Here is an 18,322-nt window from a genome sequence, read left to right as displayed (position 1 = left end):
TATGTAATGTTGGCAGTTGGAATCTGCAATGGAAACAGCGCTCACAAGAGTCCTTGACAAGAGGCATGGTGGGCATGAATGTTAGATCTGTCCCATGTTGTTGTGCTCGGCTGTCTGTGGGGATGTACCAGAGGTCTCCATGGTTTTGAAGAACAGCTATTGGGCATTTCAGTCTGAGACGGAGAACTTCAGAGACAAAGGGCAACTCTGAGTCTTTGTCACGTTACAAGGAGCACTTAAAAATAAATTGAGTTACTCTAGAAATGATACTGTAGTACTTTGTGATGTACTTCTAATCTAGCAAAAAACCCCATGTTACTGAGTATACCATAAGCATCCTGGAGCAGAGTTTTAGCTGACAGCTAATTCTATCTGGATCAACTGTTTTGGTCAGCCAGGCCTAGTCTCTATTAAAAGCTGGCTAGCCACTTCTGTGTTTAACATCTTAGCCATGAATGATTCACATCCACGTTTTTGAAGTTGTTGTTTACTGTTGTAGGCAGTGGATGGGGCCTGTTCTCATTGGTTTCTTGTGTGTATCCAAGTTGTCTTTCTCATGGTACGATTTATTTTACATCTGTTTTATGCATTTCCCAGTGTGTCTAGATGAGTGCCATGCTGGCTAACTGGCTGCATACCCAGTGCAGTAGTATCCCTTTTTCAGAGCAGCAGGGATTAAACTGAAGAGGATCAGCATGGTATTTCCAGTAGGAAGAGCTATTCTTAATGCCAAGGGAGGCAGGGTGTACTTCATGAGGCTGGGACAGAGTGGCCTCTGTGTGCTGTGATCTGTAACTCTGTCTTCCTGTTCACCCTGGTTGTGTCTTGGCTGTTGGCTGTTTTGGTTTTTTGGCTGGGGCTTTTTTTTTTTGTCTTTATTTTACTGTTCCAATTGGCAGACCCTGGTCTGTTATTTCTCTGCTCAATTAGTTTCAAGGCTAAAAAATATGTTTGGTTATCTGTCTTGGGAGCAGGCACATCAGGTGTCTGCAATGTATTCCATAACTTAGAGATAAGACTCTGGAACTGCACAGACGCACTCTGTGCTACATATACAAAATTGTTCAAGCTGTTTTAAAATGTTTTTCAGGTTCTAGATGGCTTCTAAGAAGTTGGGATCCGACTCTCATGGTAAGTGAGATTTAGCATCCTTGTCTTTTCAATAGGATGAATCCTGCTATTGCTGCTGACTAATGTCCTAGCCTAGACAGTCCATAGAGACTAATCTGTTCAGCCTCTGAGTAGTTTTTTGTTAGGAGTGAAGTGCCTTGGGTTCCTTCATGCATAGTTGCTTGCTGATGCTGTTCTCTGATTAAACTGAAAATCAGTCTCTGGCTGTTCCCTGTTCCTTCATGGTAGAATAACATGTTTTCCTTCCCCAACAAATTCCCCTTCAAAATTAAAGCTGAACTGCTCTGGTGTTTGCTTAAGTGGGCCCTAGATCTGGAGCATCTTCCTATGGAAGTCACATGAAAAGTTGAATTGAAAGTGAAGCTTTTAATACAACATTGAATTATGCTTCATTTTTGCTCAGCCATGAATTTATTTCCTAAATTGGACAAACTTGATTCAGAAGGCAGATGAAGAAAAGACTCTATTTTTCTGTCTTCTGCATATGAGATGCATAAAGTCATGCAGGTGATTGGTATCATGAAAGTTATTTGCCTGTAATGTCCTTATTTTTAAGAAAACGGGGTGTAATTTCATTGTAATTAATGTTGCTGTGGAACATTAAAGTTCAGCTTGTTGTATGTAATGTGGATTCCTCAAATCAGTAATCATGACTTTTCAGGCTATCAAAACTAATGTAGAAATTCAACTTTGGTCTTTCTGGATAATTTTGCAATAAAGGGGTCCTGGGGAATTCATGTTTTCCTGGAGCTTTTTATTTAGTCTTGCAAGTGTAAAGTTGAAGTAAGAATAGTACAAAATAAGAAATGTCTCATTTAAATACCGGGTTAAGTATAAATAGCAAGAGTGTATCAAAACTTCATTTTTTGATGGTCTCCTTTTTTGCTGTGGCCCAGTGACTTTGCTGCGAGACAACTGATTTTTTTCATTTGGTACTTGACAGCTATTCAGCAGTTGCTCCTGTGTCTGAAAACAGTTTCTATGAACACTCTGATCTGCTTGTCTTTTATGTCTGTTTTTATTTTTCTTCTCACCTAACCAGACTAATAAAGGCTGCTCAGGGCCAGAATTCAACATGTCTTAAATATTTCCGAGAAAAGTATGGTGTGGTGGAACATGCTGCTGGCTTCAAAATAACAAGGTCCAAACAAATGGTGCTATGAGCTGGCTGGTTAACTTGTGTGCTCCTTTGTGTACCCTCTGTTCCTAATCACACTGTTGCAGTACTGTTTCTGAGGAACAGTGGACCAACTTCCTTGTCTTAATTATGTCTTAAGAGATCAGCAGGGTAGTTGTTTCAGTCTACTCCAGAGTTATCTCACTAAATGAGTTCTGGTTTACTGTAGAGCATCCATCCCCATGGCTGCCTTCAGCTCGGTGTCTCTGGCAGGCTGATGAAATCAGTCAATATTGTTGATGTATCTCTTGTGATTATTGTTGAACTGCTTATTAGAGGTTAGAGGGCTGTCACTGAATCACAGAATGCTTGAGGCTGGCAGGGACATCCGCAGATTGTCATGTCCTAACCTTTGTCAGGGTCACCTAAAGCAGGTTGTTCAGGACCGTGTTCAAACGGAGGTGAAGATGGGAACACACGGTATGAGTGGAGGGAAAGGAATCCCTTTTCCTACGTGGATTATGCCAAGTGTGATGCTTCAATATTTCAGTTGTATTTTTGCTGTCGCTATACAATTTCAAAGCTTTTAAACTCTGATTTCCCACAATTAAGTAAGTGGTTCGTGTGACCACAGCAAGTAAGTTCCTTCCACATGGTTTCAAAGCTGTTCCTCATTCATGCCTGTTTTGGTTGTTCTGTTGTTGTTGTTGTTTTTTCTGAAGTGTTTCCACTTTGGTGCCAAACTGGACACTTCTATGAGTTATACTGAAGTGGAGAGAAATCCTATTCTTACAGTAGTTTGTTGTGCCAGGAATGTAGTACAGAGGTCAGGCTGACAAGTACACTTCTGCCAGGCCTATTCTCAGAAATTACTCAATATGCCTTTAACTGGTACAAGGATGAAGTGGCTAACAGACTTACTAAATAACAGTTTGGTAAAGACTTGTTTCACTTAAACCTGTGACTGTTGTAACAATGTCTTTCATAATACCTTTTTTATATAGGTTTTTCTTACTGCCCTAGAATGTGGAATTTAAAACAATTTGCAGCCTTATCCTCAGTGTGTGCACTTGATCTGCTTACAGAAAGAAAAGGATTCTTGGCTCTCTGGATAAGAGTTTAGCTTCACCAACCTAGCACTGTTCTGATTGGGCTGAATTTTATGTGCATAGGTATTTTGCCTCAGACTTTTTGCCATCAAATGTCCTAAACCATTTGAAGTGTTTTTAATATGTGCTTATTGGCTTTTTCTCATATTCAGGATGAGGTTGTTAGCAAGGGTTGTTATTAAAAAAATCAGTATACTGGGGAAGAAAGTAGGAAGTTTTTATTCCTTAGTCAAGCTTATGGCGTTAAGCTGGCAGCTTAATAATGCTAGTTAAGTGTGCTTAGTATTTTTTATTTGCTGTGCAAAACAGTGTTACTGGTATGTAAACAGCAAAGTTTGTGCTTGTACCCTCTGTGGCTGGTATCTGCTTCAGGTGTAATTGTGCAAGGGGAAGTGCCCACTACATATTGTCAGTGGGTCTAATAAGACAAGGATTTGCATGCTGAACAATTTGACCTGGGAGATCCATGTGGAGAAGTAATCTTGCTGCACTTGGATCATCTGGTATAGAGCAGGACTTGTGCCAGTGGGACTAACAGGCTGTGGTAGCAGCAGTTGGCAGATCTGATTGTCTCTGACCTGGCTGCAGAGGCTGCCTCAGTTATTTCTGTATAAGTAAATGCTTTGGCATATCAGGCTCTCAAGTTGGCGGCTCGAGCACAACTTGGATGCTGTGTTGCAAAGAGTGGTAGTGTTGGCCAAGTGAGGTGCTGTCTGGATGCCATGCTGTGCAACGCTTGGATATGGGATTCTCAGTAAGGATCACTGAAAACACTGTCGTGTTCTAGCTGGAGCATTTCTTTTCATCCTGGAGGTGCAGGAGGGATGTAGGTCGTTCATCCTGATAATTTCAAAGCGTCCTACCAGGACTCTGTGACCACCCAGCGTGTGCATAGTATGAGAGCTCAAGTAATGACAGCATATAAGCCTTTAACTGCAAATTGACAGGATGTTCTTGGTCATGAAAGCTGCTCAGCCTCTGGGAATCTGTGGCTGCCTTGTAGATGAATCAACACAAGGGAACACAAACAGTACTTATACTGCCATCTGAGTATGAAAATGGGTCAGATAAAAGCAGCAAGTCACAGTTCACTGAGTGAGGAGGGCCTGGTCACTGAACACCATCTTAGATGTTGCCACTAATGTCTTTCTGTATCTGTGTCACTCAGGGAGAAGCTACAAGTGAGGCCTAGAGTCACTCCTCGGGTTGTTGCACATGCCAGAAACCTTGCCTGTGATTCCAAAAGCTTAGATGAGTGATCCAAGAGATAACTTTCAGTTAATGGAAAAGCTGTTTTGTTTATATTTTGAGCTTTCTCTTCACAGTCGCTCAAGGAAAGCACACTAATACTCTGGCTGTTTGGAGGTGGTTGAGCTCTAAGTGCCTTTTCCTTGTAAATTTGCCAGAGAAATGTAATCTTAGAAAAAAACAACAGATGTAGGGCCTGATAAAAGCTAGATTGCCTTGTTTCAAAAATTAGAGTTGCTGTGCTAATATCCTTAGTATTTCACTGTGTTTTATTTACCGTGGAATGGCTTTGCTTCATTGCTTTGTATTTGTGACCACTTTCTGTCCAAATGCTACTTGCTACTTGTATGCTAAAACCTGGATTGTAGTTTGTTTTAGTTGTTCTAAAGCTGAGTAATTTTAAAATCTGCTTTGAATATGACAAAAAAATGATAGACCTTTTTATAGAGATAGACTACAGTGTTCAGGGGAGCTTCAGTATCCAGTTGTGTAGGAGTAGTATTGTCACAAAGGAAACTAAGATACTGGTTGCATTGATGTCAAAATCTGGTGGATTATGGTTGTGAAGGGGTTTGCCTTTATTTTTTTAATTTTTTTTTCTTAACAGTTATGGGCTAGAATTTACGAATTAAACAAACTCTGACCAAGCTCCCTAAACTAAGAGACACTGAGGTCCAAACAGCTTCAAACTCCATTAGTGTTGTATATCATATCTACATATATCATATGTGGTGTAGATGCTGCAGTGGAGATGAAAGTTCCCAAACACAGCAATGTGAGCCTGAATTGAAAGTGTGAAATTCGTGAGTTGTGGGGTTTTTTTTCTTAATACAATTCCTGCTTCTGATTTCAGGGCCTTTCAGTTACCTTGATGATGTCCCATTTAAGATAGGAGACAAGTTCAAAACCCCAGCAAAGGTTGGATTACCCATTGGTTTCTGTCTGTCTGATTCTTCTCAGCTTGTCAGAGAAGCCCAGGTAAGTGATATTTGACTTCCTGCTCTCTCCTCTCTCCCCTCACCCCTGGCCCCAACTTGTGGTGCTGTACATTCCAAGTTGTCACAGTTTGCACACAGACAGTCTTGTATTTCTAGAAGATCTGTTAGGCTATATAGAAAAGTAAAATATGATGGGTCATGCAGAAAGCTTCTAATTTTTATTGCCTTAAAAACCATTAGGCTTTTATTTTTAAGCATTTGTTTTAGTCTCTCTGTTTCAAAGGAGCACAGTGGTTTTGTGCTTGTAGTTAGTTCTGAATGTTACCTTGACAAAATATGAATATAGTTTTTAATAGGATAAATCCTAAGAACTGATACACCCAGGCAATGACATAATTTTCAGTTCTTATTTTCTGGGTAGTTCTGAGTGACAGTTCTTTTCAAGCTGTGGGACAAACAGGTTACAGCTGGGTACATGGATGGCTTCCCTGTCTTGAGGAGCATGTTTCTGCTAGTATTCTGCTAAAATAAATTGCTAGTAGCATAAAATCAATTCCTTTAGTGCAGCTGTTGGAAATCTAATCTCCAAATGCAGATTGTGATTCAAGAGGTCTAATTGAATTATGCTTTCTAATTTGGATCCATGATTTTCCTTGACCAGTCCCAATTGATGATTGTTTTTACCTTGTCTGTGACATGTTGCCATAGGTGGTTCTGCTTTTTTCTTGCTGTTTTTGTTCTCTCCCTGCCCTACATATTACCCTGTTATCCTACTTCATGGCTTTTCCCTCATAACCATTAAACAATTACCTGATTTTCCTAGTACCCATATTTCCACTCAGTTAAGCTGGTGTGGGAGAGCCAAAGCAGATACTGATGTCCTGTTGCTGGCTTGATTGTGCTGTGTCTCCATTTTTCTGCCAAGCTGGGGCTCATCCAGCATAGTGTGCCTGTTCACCCTGCACAGTGTGGACTGTGCATCTCACAGTGGAATTTGACTCTTGATATAGCTGTAATGAGCACTGTTTAAAAAAGTGCAGGAAACTTAGCTTCCCACCCATATTTTTAGCATTAAAAAATATGTGGATATTTTAAGATGGAGTTAGGCTCCTCAGAATTATGCCCTTTACAGCTAAGCCACTCTGTGGCCAGTACACTGGTAGTGAGTAGATGCCTCCCTGTGCTGATCTGGCCTTAAAGCACCCAATGTTAAATGGGAAAAGCTTTTGAGATCCTGTCACATCAGTAACTACAGCAAAATCTGCTGCTGCCTGTGTGTGTTGTCATTGGTGTAACCACTGTATCCCCTTTGGCTGGTGAGGCACTGCACTGGAGTGGGAATGAAAATACTGCCTTAAACCAATGGGTGTAACATGCTAACATCAAGTCCCTTAGGAATCTTTTAGGGGAAACTGTAATTGACTAATACAGTATTGGCCTTTGGATGCACAAATACTCTGCTGAATGACTTGTAGAACTTGTGGACTGGGGATGGTTCAGTGGTGCCAGATCAGAGTGTCATTGTTCATCTAATAACTCATTAGACTTCCCCTTGCTACCTCCCTTGTCCTGGGGGAAGAAGTTTGGAGGGCTGTGAAACTGATCTTGGGATAATGACTAGTTCTAAAGCAAAGCTGAATGTAGGAAGGAGGCAAAATACAGTTCTCTAATCCAGGTTGCAGCCAAATTTTACTGTTAGTGGCAAAATTAAGTACTTCTGGTGTCTGCCAGCTTTGTCAATCTGTAGACTGTGAAAAAATGTTGCTGTTCCTTGTAATTCATGTAGCTCTTGTTCTCTTTGCATTAATTTATATTGCTGTTAGAAGTAGCAGCTATGATCCTTATAACTAATCTTTTTTTCTTTTTTTAACTTCCCCTTCTCTCTTTTCCCCTCCACGTCCATTCAGTATGACTTCTCACTGGAAAAGAAAACAATCGAGTGGGCTGAAGACATCAAAAAAATTCAGGCTGCCCAGAGAGAAGCTGAACGCAAGGCAGAAGAAGCTCTAGCAAACTCAAAAGCAGCTCCAGAGGACAGCACCAAGATGGGGTTCTCAGAGGGACCTTGCCCTGAAGCCATGCCTCCTCCTATTAACCCCATCCTCGCTAGCCTGCAGCACAATAATATTCTGACTCCCACCCCAGCCAACACCAGCTCTGTGAAGCAAAAGGTCCTCAGTCCACCTCGTCCAAAGGCAGATTTCAACCCAGCTGATTTTGAATGTGAAGAAGACCCATTTGACAAACTGGAATTAAAAACTATAGATGATAAGGAGGAATTAAAAAATATCCTTGAAATTCATGTTGGTACTACCGGGCCGATTGTTGCCCAGCTGTTAGATAATACTTTGCCTAAAGGAGGGTCTGAGTCTGTGTTGCAAGATGAGGAAGTTCTGGCATCCATAGAAAAGGCCACGTTGGACTTCAAACCCCTTCACAAACCCAATGGCTTTATCACTTTACCACAGCTGGGAAACTGTGAAAAGATGTCCTTGTCTTCCAAAGTGTCCCTTTCCCCCATCACTTCAGTGAGCAATATCAAATCCCTGTCATTCCCTAAGCTTGACTCCGATGAGGGTGATCAGAAATCATCAAAGCTCACGAGCACTTTCCACAGTACTACCTGTCTCCGCAATGGCACTTTGCTTAGCTCTTTGCAAACCTGTGCTCAGAGCAAAGCCAGTGAACTGAATGGACACCATATGCTTGGTCTTTCCGCTCTAAATGAGGACAGTGGCAGGGAGACATTATCCTCTTCATCCAGGCTGTCTTCCCTGGCTGTTTCGACTGTTTGTGCGGAAGAAGAATCATCTCAAAGCACATCGATTACGGTAAACATGGAGTGGAGTGGAACTGGGGTGAGAGGTGGAGATGCAGAGGCAGCTCTTGCCTCTAAATTGCCCTGTTGCTTTGGTTATAATTTCATTTACTAGGAGTGAATTGTAGATCCTCTTAATGTACGTGGCAAATCGATCAGTTCAACAGGTCTCTGTGCCGGTAGTTCTAAACCTTAGATTATTACCCTGCATTTTCCCCCAAATGTGACGTTTTTAGACCAAATCCAGTGATTTTTTTATAGCTATTCAGCTCTCATTTGTTGTTGATAATTGCACACCTTTGAGCTAAGCATATAAGGCATCTTCTGTGTACAGTCCTGCATTCTATCCTATCCAGATGAGATATATCAGATTCTGAAGTGCTGTTAGGCTTTGAATCAAATCTCTTCTGGTTTTCTTCCTTAGTTTGCTTGTTTATTTGCTGGAAACAATGGGAAATGCAGGCTTCTCAAGAAATAGAAGTAGTAATAGGTTAAAACACCCAGATGTGCTGCATCATTCAGCGAAGAAAAAAGTGCTTGCAGTTGACCTGCAGTGAAGTAAGCCTATTTTTTTTTTTTTAGCTTCAATTTTCTTCCTGATAGCCTTTAAAAACTTTAAGAGGAAAAAAAATTATAGTGATGTGCAACTTTGTATTTGCCCTTTCTTGTGCAGGAGGGTAGAGTCATTGCTCGGTGGAGACCAAAACTAGCCTTGAAGATCATCTTGTATTTTTAGTGTTACAGTTGTTCACCATACAGCTCTGAGATGCGAGGTTGAGGAAATGAAGAGTCAATCTTGTTGCAAGTTCTAAAATTACTTTGAGGACAGTAACTTCACATCAGGTGTTGTTTTGTCTCTTTGTGACTAAGAACAGAGATTAGATTAAGCTTGTGGGTTTTTTTTATGAAGAACAGGAGATCCAGACACCAGTACTCATGAAGCCTAGTGAAAGCTGTATAGTCAAATCCTCTCGCTTGTTCTAAAATAATCTGGGATTTTTTTCTCTGTCCAATATAGGCAGTGTTTCAGTGATTCTGTGGTTTTAGTGTCATGCTGTAGGTTTTTGTGTGACACCATGTGCTGTGAAACAAGTGATGCTGCTTCTCCCTTTTGTCCTCCCAGCTCTTTTTGGAGTTAGATAAATGCACTCATAATTGTGAAGTACAGTATTCTGGGAAGTAGTGTATCTGACAGAGCGGAGCAGAACAGCTGATTGTTGATGACTGGAACAAATTCAATGCTGTTAACTTTGGCAGGAGCAGCAGTGTGCTGAGCACCTGCTCACTGCTGGAGGTCACAGGTGTGAGAGGGGCCTGTATGCCTCAGTTATGGAACACATAGCATCTCTGGGGATGAAAGATCACTTACAACTGGATAGATTGGCATTAAGATGCCTGAATTTGCATTGAAACAATTAAAATCTCTCTGCTGAATTAAATTTTTTTAAAGACCAAGAGGGAAAGTGTATTCTTGACAATGTTGTAAGGGAAGATGCAAAATGGGAAAAGAAAATAGACTTATTAGGAGAAGTAATAAGATTAATTCATTAATTTGAAACTATTTATGCTTTGCAAGTAGTGAACCAAGAAATAATTATGGTGATGAAATTTAGTTCTTTGTGTTTAAGTTCCAAGACTTCAGATTATACTTGTTTTATGTTTCCATAGTATAATTTCACTGAAAAATGATGGCTGATATGCACAAAATTTAAGTAAATGCAACAAAAGAATTTAAATAAATGTAACAAAAATCCTCAGAGTATGAAAACTAGAACACAATCACAGTCATCTCTGTGGCTGGGAGCAGAAGGCTCATATCCAAATGTATTCCATAGTGATTTTTTTTTTCCCTCTCAAGATTAGAAATTGTAACTTTGAATTTGCAGTTACCATGGGAGTTTTTGCTTTACCGCTGAATTGGATCTAGGAATCTTTGGATGGAAATAAATCTGTAGTTTCTCTGAGGCTGTGGTGGTCCCCTCTCCTCACTTTCACTTTTTCTTGAATCTCAGCATGTTGATTTTTGCAGCTTTGGAAGAGGTAGAAATGACTAATGAAGACAGGAGATTGAAATTAAACTCAAGTAGATTGTGTAGGAGGAGTTGGCTTTCCCAGACTGTTGAATCTCTGGTATCAGAAACAGTTTTGGTTTTCCTGGCTGCCGTGTCAATAACGAAGCATCATCCTTCTGTTGATAACCCACTAGCTGACTTCAGGGTATTTTCCCTATTTCAATGTATCCTATATTCCAGTGCTTTTTGCCATTGAAAAAGTGTCTGGAGAGAGGATGTGTCTGAAGAGCACACCATGAGAATAGGTTCTTGGATACCTTAGTGCATCAGAATGAATATGATGTCTCGGGGTTGGTTTTCTAAAAGAGAAATCCTTACCCTGGAAGATGTTCGGGAATGCAGAACAAAACCTCCTTGGTGGTGGTTTGGTATCTTTTGGAATAAATAAATGGAAATTGTCAAAATCCTAGTAGACCTTTTCAGAACTGGTTTTCTGCAGAGGGTTTTTTGTTGTTCAGTTTGGGCACTAAGAAGGCCTTTCTGAAGGGTATGGAAAACCTTTTGAGCAATCTGTGCTGGCATAATAAGTATTAAGAAATGCTAAAAACTGCAGTTCTTGGCCCACAGTGATTTCTTGCAGTCTGTTCTAACTCCGTTTACATGCAGGAGTTCTGAATGTATTGGACTGAAATATGCAGCTTTGGTGGGGCCAAGGCCTGGCTTTGCACTGCTGTTAACTGGGGCAAGGTTGTACAATGTGGTGGGGTGGTTCTGCAGAAGCAGAGCAGGTGCACAGCAGGGCACATGACCCAGCCCTGCTGGTGTGCTGGGAGTGGGACAAGTGCTGGGTAGAAAACTCACAGGTTCTTTTGAGCCAGTGTGGCACATTTTTCATGTATGGTGTATGGAGTTCAGTGCTTTGGGAATAGAAAAGAGGTGTATTTTTCTCTGACCCCTTCACATAGTCAAAAAGTCCAGAGAAATTTTTAGGCAATGACTTCAAAATTATCACTGTTATTCAGGCAGTGCAGACTTGGTGAGGAGCTGGACTGGAGCTGTGTGAACAAGCAGCTGTTACAGTGACAGAATAAACAGTCTTAAAATTACTGTGGGATACACACATCCTTCTTGAGTATAATCCATTTGTAGAGTGCTGAGAGGAGGAATGATCATTATGATGAGGATGATTCTACAGTTGCAGGCAATGGGTAATGTCAGCATCTTGTATGTGGAACCCTGATAAGACCCTAAAATATCCCATCCTGTGGTAGAATCTTCTATAAAACCTTCCTTGCCCAGCTGTGGCAAATTCTGCTGACCGGTACATGATGTTTATACTTGTTTTATTCGTGTGTTGTCCAGCAGGTACATCCAGACTACCAGGAAACAGAAAACCCTATGGTAAGTTTCCAAATACACCTGTGTGCTTGCTTGCATTGGATCATGTTTATGGTAATCTTGGTAAGTGGTGTTCCTTTGAGTACAGAAAACCATAGGTCATGAGTAAACCAGAGGTGAAGGAAGCAATCTGTGCTTCTTTTGAGGTGCAGGGTTTGGCTGAATCCCAGCCCTCGCTGTTGCAGGGTTTGGGTGTTCAAAGGCTTTGGCCACACCAGTCGAAGAAGGTTCATTGTGGAGAATCTGGGTTGTTGATTGTTGCTTTGAGGGTTAAAAGAGTATGGTGGGAATCAGGCTACTTGGTTTCATCCTCACAGTGTGTAACTTCCCAACGGCACTCTAGAAAACCTTTTGAATTAATTACATGGGGCATCCTGGTTCCAGCACTAGGCAGAAACAGAATGAAGGGGATGCAGGAGATGACCATCACCTCAGCCTCTGGGTTTTCCCCCTTAGGTAACACACCAAAACTTTGCAGTGTCTAAAGTGCCCAATAACAGCAGCTGCACGAAGTGGCCAGGTGGTCTCACGGCTGAGCTGCAGCAGGGCCTCTCCCCCAGTGAGAGGCACTGTGTGGAGACTGTGGTCAACATGGGCTACTCACCTGAGAACGTCCTGAAAGCCATGAAGAAGAAGGGACAGAACATAGATCAGGTAAGAGCTCGTGCAGTGCAAAGAAATGCTTGATTGGATGCTCGTTCTCCTGGGGGCTGCTGTTACTCCAATAGGGGGTTGCAACCTAAAGCTCGTGCTTATTTCTGGTGAGAGATTGTTAGAGTCAGCCACACCTGTGGGTGCTGGGTTGGAGCCATGCTGAGTTTGGGATGGGCCCTTTGCTCTGTGTGAACCTGGGGGGGGAGATTCTGGGTCTCCCCAAGAGCCACAAACACATCCAAAGGAAGCTTAGCATGGCTCTGTGCTATGTTAAGAGCCATGTGACAGAAATCCAGCCACCTTGGCTTGTTCTGAGCATGAGGGTTTATAACGCTGACATCTCTCCTAGTGGAGAGACTGGCCCCTGCAGGCCTAAGACAGCTCTGACAGGCTCCTGCAAGGCCCCACTGACCGACTTGTGTGCCCTGGTGCTGCTCCTTCCTGCTCGAGCGCTGCCTCCAGCACCTGCTCAAACCAGATCACTGGGCACAAAGTGCTGCTGGGCAAAGCGTGGCTCTTGGATCTGCTTCAAACAAACACTTCAAAGTGGGAGAACATGGCCCAGCCTCCTGTGCTGCCGTCACCAGACTGTGTGCTGCACAGAGCATGCTGCAGGGACTCCTGCTTGTGGGACTGATCTGCTGGCCCTCTCCCTACACATGGAGAATGGCTTAAGCTGTGCGCTGGAGTGAACTGTGCTATCAAGTGGAGAAAAAGGTCCCTTAGGAGGGTGGTTTTAAATCCTGCTCTACTTGCAAGTGCTGTTCTTTCACATACCTAGCACTGCCTACCTGACCCTTCCCCTTGAAGCTGATGATGGATAAGAAATTTGGCAGCAGTTTCTGTGTGCGTGAGCTGGGATTTGTAGCTCACTTGCCAATATGCTGAGCTGATCTTCAAAGGCTGACTGCTCTCAGATTGCATCAGCTCTTGTGGCTGTCTGAGAGGAAGCTAAAAGTAGACATGTCCTGGCTGCTGGACCTACAGTTTCATTTTTAAAACTTGTAGTATAAAAAGCATAATAAAACTTCTGCTCTGCCATCAGAGGGCTAAAGATACACTTCTGAGGCTGCTTTGACTAGAACTGAGGGGATGGTCAGAGAGCACAGCAGGACAGAAGAGTTTGTCTGCTTTCTCTGCACAAGCTCTTCTATAAGGAGTGTCTCAACTCTGCTAGGAAGGACTGTATCTCTGTCCCTGGTGAAGTGCTGGGTGGAGTCATGCTCAACCCCTCTGCATGTACCAAGGTGACATTCAGCTGCCTGCTGCAAGTGCCTCTCTGCAAACACAGTTTGTTTCCTTCATTCCCCACAGGTTTTGGATTACCTGTTTGTACATGGACAGCTTTGTGAGAAGGGCTTTGATCCACTTCTTGTTGAAGCAGCTTTGGAAATGCACCAGTGTTCAGAGGAGAAGGTGAGGGTGCAATGTGTGCAGGAATAGAAAAATATGCTGTGGCAGGGAATTCCAGCAGCAATTCCTCTGGCTGATGTAATTCTGGCTTTCATGGTAATGCTGCCTTGTTTCCAAAACTGACTGCCAAAGGACATCTTTGTGTTGATAAAGCTAAAAATTGTTAAAGCATTAGAATTTGTCTGTGCCATTCTATTAGTCTCATTTGCATCAGTTTTTATGGGGACAGGATTTTTTTAAGACCCTGCTTATTGTGGTCGTATTGTTTTGAATACCCAGAGTTATCTTGTGGGCCAGGTGCTTGGTACAGATACAGTTAACTTCAGCAGCAGCAAATTGTCTTTTAAACCTTGCCAGCCTGCCCTGGCCATGAATTTTCTCCCTTATTCAAGTGCATCTGCCCAGCTGCTCAGCAAATTGGGTTAGGGCTTGCTCTGGAAGAAGCTAGAAAATGGATGTGTTGGGGTCTGGTTCATTGTTTGGCTGCTTTACCAGCACCAGAGGTACAGCAGGAGCAAGTAGCAAGGGCACAGGACAGGAGGATCTTTTAAAGTCTGCCATCCTATTGTGCGACAAGTTATTACATGAAGTCTTTAGAGGTGCAACCCAACCCCCTCAAACATAGATATATGCCTTCCTGCCGCCTTTGGACAAGTGATAATCTTATAAACAGAGCAATAGCAGTGCAAGGATGGAAAGTAACTGAGTTTGAGAAACCCATTTGCTATTGGCTCAGCCCCAGAATTGGAAATTGCTAATCTGATTGCCCATTTCAACCTGCTTGCTTGTTTGGGATTTTATCTTCTCATGGAGTGGTTGAGATGCACTGTAAATGGCAGAGGGTTCATAAAAGTGATCAGCTGACTCACTTCTTGCTGTTTCATTTTTCAAAGCTCAGGGAGAATTCAGAGTTGATGTTGGAAATATTGTATGTACACAGTGGGGTTTGTGCTAATCCCCCAAGTTTGCCCTAGATCTGAGAAGCCAATTGATAGCAAGGGCTACTGCACTGTTCCTGAAATCCAAGTAACTTAAAAAAAAATCAGGTGCAGCAGGAGCTGCTGGATGGGGCAGCTGGGTGCCATTTTAATCAGCATTTTTGGGATGCCATATTGGGCCAGGTTGATAAGTTGACTTCTAAGAGAGACAGAGACACACCATGGCAGACTGAGCTTTGGCACCCTGGTTGAAGAGGGTTTTGGAAGTGAAGGATGGCAAACAGGGGACTGAAGGTCCCTGTGAACTCTGGTGTGAGCAGACTTTCTCCCAACAGAGCTGGAATGGGCTCTGCTTGGGGAGGAGGAATCCACAATCATGGCATGCTCAGCTGCTGAAGACAGGCTCTGTGCTAAACCTCCACCAAGCACAGAGCCATCTGCTTTTCTCTTGCAAATAACAGGCTGTCTGTCTTTCAGATCACAGAACTTCTCCAATTAATGAGTCAATTTAAAGAAATGGGCTTTGAACTCAAAGACATTAAGGAGGTCTTATTATTACACAACAACGACCAACACAATGCTTTGGAAGATCTAATGGCCCGTGCAGGAGCCAGCTGAAGACACATTCCTGGATTCTTGGCGTGCAATGGAGCAGGACCAGCCCCGCCACCTTCGCATCCAGTGTGACTTGCTCTCAGCGGAAGGAGTCCGGCTTTTTGCATACAAGGGAGAGTGTCTGAGCAAGCCTGCCTGCGTGCATCACTCCAGCATTTCTCTTTCCACTGAGGGCCACCTTTCATTCTTAAATTAAATTTTGAAGTGTCCTTTCCTAAGTTTCCTTTTTCCAGCTTGGCCACGGAAAGTTGAGACTGCCCAGCCTCGACTGGAATTGTACATAGGTAGAGATGGAGTGGTTCCCCCCTCATTGTTGCACTGGAGTTGGACAGAAGAATATTAAGTTGGTTCTGAAACTAGGATGCTTTGGTTCTTTGAAGCTGCTTTCCTGGTGTCTTGTCTGCTTGTACTGAATTACTTGACTGTGTCACAGTCCAGATTACCTGGTTAAATTTGACCTTTAGTGCAATGGAATTTTATTTTTTGGTTGAAAGTTAGTCTGTAACTTAGTAAAACACTGGTTCAGAAACTGTCACTATGCATAAAGAGAGAACATTGGTTTTTTTGTCCTCTTGGTTTTTGTTTTTTACCCATGCATCCAACACTTTTGCCAGACACGAGTGTCCAGTGCTGAGTGGTAGGTTCCCTTGAAGCAGGTAAAGCTGTGAACTCGACCCAGACCTGCAAGTTGTGTTGGTTCTTGAACCTGAAGGCAGAGAGCTGGGGCTCAGTATTTTAAATCCCCCAGGCTTGTAGGATATTTAAGACAATGCCGTGCTAGAAAGTCAGTTAATCTTTTTGTTTTAAATAATACACAGTGTGATGCAGGAGATTTCTTTCAAGCACTTTCTTTAAAACAAATATACTCACTGCATTAGTTCCATTTTTCACACTGCTATAGAATTACTTAATAATATCTAGTACTACAAATCAGGTTTGGGGTTGTTTTTGATAGTTCAAAGTATTACGTTGTACATTGATCAAGTTCTAAATACATTAAATATCAGCAGTCTTGAGGAATCTCTAATTTGCTAAATATTTTGATTCTGCAGAAGAACAACTAATAAAACCCTGAAATATAACTCCCAGTGTCATGGTTCCCATCTCTCATGCTCTTTGGCTTCAGCAGACAGGGACCTTGCTGGATCCTGCCCACCCAGGTGCTGCCAGCTCCTGTGGGCATGTGTGAACACTGTTGGGTGAACAACCAGAGGTCTCTGGGCTGCAGCTGCAGTGGTAGAAGGTGCTTTGCTTCTCTGTGGCTTATTTCTGTTTTGTGGCAAAACCCCAGCCTAGGGATCCAAACTCACGTTAGAGCCTGGGACTGGAGCATCAGCCTGCTGGAGGGCAAAATGTCTCAGCCCATTACACCAGTGTAGGTTTTTCAGTAGGAGGTTTCAGCTCATCAGGACTCCAAAGGAGATGGCATTTGTCTCCATTATGTTGTTAACTCTCTGTGACAAAAACATCCAATTTGGGCCCAGTGTGCACTCATGGAATTCTCTGTGGGGTGCCCAACTGTGTGAATTAAATGTTGACTTAAAATGATGCAAGAGAGAGATCTGCTGGCAAGTATCTAGGAGATGTGGACAGGGATGATGAGGAGCAGGGCAGGTTGCCTTGCATATACCCCATAGTGTTGACCCTTCACCATTTTCTAGTGGTGGAACTGAAATAAAGATTGTCTAAGAAGGACACTGAGCAGCTGGTGGGACAGCAGCTGCTGCCTCTGTGAGTGCAGGTAATGTCCAGCTTTTTTTCATTCCCAGGTGAGAAATGCAACAGTGAAGTGAGGAAATGGCGTTCTTAATTATTTGGAAAACCTTGAAAACAAAATTCAAACTGCTTTGCCATCACTGCTGAGAGCATTCGGTTGTGTTGCTTGTTCTGGTTTTCTCAGAATTGCTACTCCAGCGAGTCCCCGTCTGGTACCAGACAGGCCAGAAGGGGCAAGAAGTCTTTGCCATCAAAGAAACAGCTATTTAGACCAAACCTCTGAATAAAATAATCTGATTGTATTAGTGTACGGGGTTTTTTTTTTCACAGTTCCCCTCCAAGGCCTGGCTCTTAATCCCACAGAATAATCACTCTGCTTTTGGAGCCCTTCTGGAGATGAAGGTGGGAAGTGGCAGCTGTGAAGATGCAAGGTCTTATTTGAGAGAGCCATGCCCACCCAAGTCTACCCTGGTGACGCCACTCTTGCTTTGGCAGTGATGTTTCTGGATTTAAATCCTTGGGTGGTTGAAGGCATGAAGGGTATTGCTTCAAAAAATACCACAGAGTGAGGGGTTAAGGGGGTGGCTTAGACAAGAAGAACTGCTGAATGAATGTGTAACAAGAGACCCTGTGTGACCAGAGTTCAATGTTCAGGGTGCTGTGCAGCACTTGTTAATCTGGTACTGTCCAGGCACAGTTCATCAGGGCTGGGGGGTGGTCCTGCTGGCTGGAGTGAGGCGAGGCTCTGCCCTGCTGCTGGCTGGTGAGAAGATTGGCTGCATCCCTGGTCACACTCGCGACTTTGGAGCTTTTCCTTAGGCTGTCAGGTCACACTGATTTATGTCCCTGCTGTGCCTTTGTCAGAGGTTCTGTCTGGGGTCTGTGTGCCTGGGCGGGAAGGCTGGTGAGAAGTGTAGAGACAGTGCCTGAACTGGTGGTTGTGCTTTCAAGGAGATCATCTTTGAGTTGCCTCCTGCTGGTTCTGGACAGCAGCAGCCTGGAGATGGCTCTGGTACTGCAGAGCCACCCTTCACCCCCATGGCGGCCGAGGGCTCCTGATCCTGCGTCTGGCTGCCCCAGTGCCCCAGGGCTTTTCTTGCCTGGTCTCCTGGCTCCTGCTGCAGATCTGCTGAAGCACAGAGCCTGTGTCAACAGCTCTCCAGGCCAGGAAGGGTCAGTCCAGCTGTGGGTCAGGGCTCCTGAAACTCTCCACAC

The 18,322-nt window shown here is 43.2% G+C and overlaps 1 protein-coding gene across 3 annotated transcripts; it reads left to right on the top strand.

Annotated features, from left to right (window-relative positions):
* The first annotated feature begins 1,087 nt into the window (after positions 1 to 1,087).
* Positions 1,088 to 16,473, top strand: UBAP1 (ubiquitin associated protein 1). 3 transcript variants are annotated; one of them, XM_031060273.1, is made up of 7 exons: positions 1,088 to 1,131; positions 5,459 to 5,583; positions 7,451 to 8,374; positions 11,739 to 11,774; positions 12,228 to 12,425; positions 13,740 to 13,841; positions 15,254 to 16,473. In XM_031060273.1, the coding sequence occupies exons 1-7, from the start codon at positions 1,098 to 1,100 to the stop codon at positions 15,392 to 15,394; spliced, it is 1,560 nt and encodes a 519-aa protein (XP_030916133.1). In that variant the 5' UTR covers positions 1,088 to 1,097; the 3' UTR covers positions 15,395 to 16,473. The 3 variants fall into 3 exon arrangements, with proteins under 3 accessions (XP_030916133.1, XP_014164112.1, XP_030916132.1); XM_014308637.2 differs by having other exon boundaries at positions 11,736 to 11,774; XM_031060272.1 differs by having other exon boundaries at positions 7,451 to 8,401.
* Positions 16,474 to 18,322: the final 1,849 nt, after the last annotated feature.

The sequence above is a fragment of the Geospiza fortis genome, unplaced genomic scaffold, assembly GCF_000277835.1.
Source record: "Geospiza fortis unplaced genomic scaffold, GeoFor_1.0 scaffold49, whole genome shotgun sequence".
NCBI classification, from domain to species: domain Eukaryota; kingdom Metazoa; phylum Chordata; class Aves; order Passeriformes; family Thraupidae; genus Geospiza; species Geospiza fortis.
This window is presented reverse-complemented; position numbering and strand designations above follow the sequence as displayed.

Coding starts and splice junctions, on each gene's coding strand:
- UBAP1 (XM_031060272.1), top strand. CDS start 1,098: ATGGCTTCTAAGAAGTTGGGATCCGACTCTCATG. Junction 12,426..13,739: donor AGGGACAGAACATAGATCAG/GTAAGAGCTCGT, acceptor CATTCCCCACAG/GTTTTGGATTACCTGTTTGT. Junction 13,842..15,253: donor ACCAGTGTTCAGAGGAGAAG/GTGAGGGTGCAA, acceptor TCTGTCTTTCAG/ATCACAGAACTTCTCCAATT.